Source organism: Thalassophryne amazonica, chromosome 2 (genome assembly GCF_902500255.1).
Source record: "Thalassophryne amazonica chromosome 2, fThaAma1.1, whole genome shotgun sequence".
NCBI lineage: Eukaryota > Metazoa > Chordata > Actinopteri > Batrachoidiformes > Batrachoididae > Thalassophryne > Thalassophryne amazonica.
In genome coordinates, this window is record NC_047104.1 from 32331129 (window position 1) to 32334968 (window position 3840).

General features: G+C 35.4%; 1 protein-coding gene across 1 annotated transcript; it reads left to right on the forward strand.

Annotated features, from left to right (window-relative positions):
• Positions 1 to 2630: 2630 nt before the first annotated feature.
• Positions 2631 to 3202, forward strand: cdkn1ca (cyclin-dependent kinase inhibitor 1Ca). Its single transcript, XM_034162726.1, has 2 exons — positions 2631 to 3033; positions 3126 to 3202. Exons 1-2 carry the CDS (start codon positions 2631 to 2633, stop codon positions 3200 to 3202), a joined length of 480 nt encoding a protein of 159 aa, XP_034018617.1.
• The last annotated feature ends 638 nt before the right edge of the window (positions 3203 to 3840 follow it).

Genomic DNA, 3840 nt, shown 5'->3' on the forward strand with positions numbered 1-3840 from the left:
ATGATTTTTAAATGAGGAGGCAGCAGGTGATTAAATAAACTCTTAATTTTGCTATCTTGAAGGACTTAAATAACCTCTTAATTTTGCTCTCTGAGTGACACCAGGATGATGTATTTCACTTAAAAATACACGTGCTACAGATTGTTTCTCAACTGTACTCAAACATACTGAAACCCTTGGCATTTCACACATTTTAATTTGTTTATGCCATTTCAATTACAAATAAATGAATAAATCTAAAGTTATCCTCCATAAACTCAAACTGAAAGCAAATGTCTACAACTTGATATAAATTAATTAAAACTATAAAATACAACTTCCTGATGAAGTGGTGTACAGGAGGATTTTCTTAAAAAGATGACCTGAACGTTCAGCTATAATTTGCCAGAAAGTACATCAGAGATGAAAGCCTAGATTTGATGTTTTGGTGAATGAAACTTTTGTATTTCTTTCTTTCCCTGACTTGTCTGAAGAAAACTGGCAATAAAACTGATTATTATTTACAAGTATTATCAAGTTTTAAAGATTTGCTTTCAGTTTGAGTTTGAGGAAGATCATTTTAGACATTTTTATTTATTTATTTATTTATTTTGGATTTCTTGTATTTGAAATGGCATAAACAAATTAAAATGTGTGAAATACCAAGTTTTCCAATACGTTTGGAGGGCACTGTATCCTAACCTTATGATGAGTCCAAAATGAGTGTGGTATTACTGTTTTGTTTAAGAATGTTTAATTTTCACTGTTGCTACACTTTGTGTTAAATCATAGTCATATCATGTATCATATTGATCTGACCATATTGAGATATGATAATTTGGACATATTGTGCAGCCCTACTGTCAACTAGCTGAAAACTTTGAATATTAATTTGCATCTACATTAAAAAAAATGCTTAAAGTGGCAGGGAGTTAAGAGGGCTGTAATTAGGGGGGGTCTGTGGGGTGGAGCTCCCTCAGAAGCTGAAAGGTAAAAAACAAAAATGCTTAAAAACCTTTCAGCTGTTCCACTTGTTTTCACTCAAGGTTGCCAGAGCAGATCCATGTTCGATCTGCATGTTATTTGGCACAAATTCTCCACTGGATGCCTTTCCTGATGGACCTTCACATTACATGGAGAAATGTGGCAGGGGTGGGGTTTGAACCGTGACCCTTTTGCACTGATCCCTGAAAAGTTTTACTTTTTATGAATAAAGACACAGTAAAATTCAATGAAAATATTCAGTTGATAATTACTAGTAAATGTTAATTGAGTTATTCTTTTAGAAAAGCTAATATATGCAAGTAAAATTTACTTAAGAATTCTCCTTGTAAAATTTACTTAGAAGGTCTGAGTGAAAAAAAGTTCCTATGTTTTTTCAAGCAAATATCACTCCAAATTTTTTTCAGTGTGGAGAAACACACACAGCTGCTGAAGTTCCAAAGAGGTCTCCTATCCAAGTACTAACCAGATCCCACACTGCTTTGCTTTTGAGACCTGACGGGATTAGGCTGACACAGAGCAGACCAGCTGCTCTTTAAAGTAAGGCTGTAACAAAGATAAAAATCTTGGGCTATACTTCACAAAATTTGGCCCTCAAAATGCAGGAAATAGTGTTTCAGAGGGTTATAAATTTAAAAAAATTTCTGGGGGTGAATACCCCATGACCCTGCTACAATATTTGCACCTGCAGCAGTGCTCACCACAGATCTATGCCACTATCCCCTATCTTGTGAAAAAAAATCCTGGTGAGTACCCTGCCATGTTATTCAAAAATTAGCAATTTTTGCACAGCAAAGATCATCAATTCAGTGAATATTTTATATACTCGATTTTTACCCAAGGCCAAAATATGGCCATCGTGTATTGTGAAGAGTTTACATGCGTCCGCCTGTCCGTCCATCCATCTGTGCTCAGCATAAGTCCAGTTCTGTTACTGCCAGGGTGTTCAGATTCACAGGGAACATTCTTGGGACACAGAGCTTGGACAAGTTCAATGATGGCTAACCTTGACCGATTCTAAGGGGTCAAAAAGGTCACATTCTTTTTACATATGCTTTCATTGATTACATGCTCATATGGCTGAGGGTATTTTAGCTTTGCATTATATTTTTTAAATATATCCAAATGTAATCCCTTTGTAATCACCAGCATTTAACTTGTAATTGTTATTTATTTACATTTTTTTTTTCCTCAGTATCTGTTATCTGATTACAGTTACATCTATTTTGTAATTTAATTCTGTAACTCCTTTATATGTAAGTAGTTACTCCCCAACACTAGTAGCTGACGCTCCTGAAGAATAAATGAAGTAAAATTGCCTGAAATTTAAACTCTCAGTCCCAGATTAATTAAAAAAAATTTCATTTATGTACAGTGTTCAAGTCAATATTGAGTTATTCTAATTTAAAACCAAACCCATAATAGAGTTCAATATATTTGTGGAGTCACTTTACTTCTTCCCCACCATTCAGAGGACTGCAGCCAATCAGGAGGCTCGGTTCATTGTGTGAAAGCAGAGCACTGTGCACTCTGCGGTATTTAAATCAGTCTGCAGCTTTGTGATGACCAAAACAGACCAGCGAGAGAAAGTCTGCAGCTTCCGGTGCAAAAATCTAATGCCCAAACCAGGATCTTCTGAAGGAAAAGTCATGAGTCTGATCAGGCGCAGAGACAGGGTTTGTAGGACCCTGTTTGGCCCCATGGACCATGATCAGCTGAGACTCGAACTGAAGCTGAAGCTGAAGGAAACTTTAAAGGAAGACAGCCACCGCTGGAACTTCAACTTCCAGACTGAAAGCCCGCTTCCCGGCAGGTATCAGTGGGAGGAGGTTCCTGCAGACTGTGCCGCTGCCTTCTACCAGGAGTCCTCACAGCTGAAGGCTGCGGTTGAGATCTCAAACTCAGATGATATCAAGGACAAAAGCACAGTGCTCCACCAAGAGAACTGCTCCAGCATCTCAAACACACTCAGATGTCCGGCTGAAGTGACACCAAGGAAGAGGACGCTCTCTAAACCTGAAACCAAGTCCAGAACCAGCACAAAAATGACGGGTAGGCCACAAACACGTCCAGTATGTGATGATCCTGCAATAATTATTGGATGTGTTTCCCACCTTAAATATATTTTCCCCTCTTCTTTGCAGATTTTTTTGTAAAACGCAGAAGGACGTCAGAACACAAAAGCATTTTAAATCCTTTTCTGACAACCAGGACAAGATGAAATCGTTTATTTTACACACATTTTTGTTAAGTGGGCCAAGGACTCGTCACTTCATTAAGGAGGATTTATTTTATTTTATTAAACTGGATTTTATTTTAAGAATTTGATTTTATTTTAATAATTTGAACCATTTAAAATGTGTTATTTATTCTATTTATAGACACGTGTTTTTGGACTTCACTGATTGGGTCATAAATTCACTTTCATCCTTTTTTTGTTGTTATTCTTAGTTTTTCATTATTCTCTTTGTCACCTTTTAATATTTCTTTTAATTAAAAAAAGATGAGCTGTGTGTTAGAAAGGGACTTTTTGTTGTTGTCATATTAGTGTGAAATGAATTGATACAGATTATTATTAGTTGTTTTTTTTTGGAAATGTAAAAAAAACACCTATTTCTGTTCCAATAAAGTGTAATATCTGTCATGCAAATTACACATTTAAATCAATAATTATTCTAGTTATTAACAATATTTTCCATAATAATCCCATTGATATAATTCAAATATAATATTTATTATAATTGGACTAATTCACTGAATTTGTTGCAGCCACAATGCCTTCTAGAACATATTTTATTTCAACTTAATTTCCACTTACTATGAAAGTGTGACATAATTTAAAGAAATCAATTCTTCACA

Bases quoted from the DNA above. Each gene is read 5' to 3' on its own strand.
- cdkn1ca (XM_034162726.1), top strand. From the start codon at position 2,631: ATGAGTCTGATCAGGCGCAGAGACAGGGTTTGTAGGACCCTGTTTGGC. The intron at 3,034-3,125 runs GTAGGCCACAAA...TCTTCTTTGCAG, and splicing joins AACCAGCACAAAAATGACGG to ATTTTTTTGTAAAACGCAGA.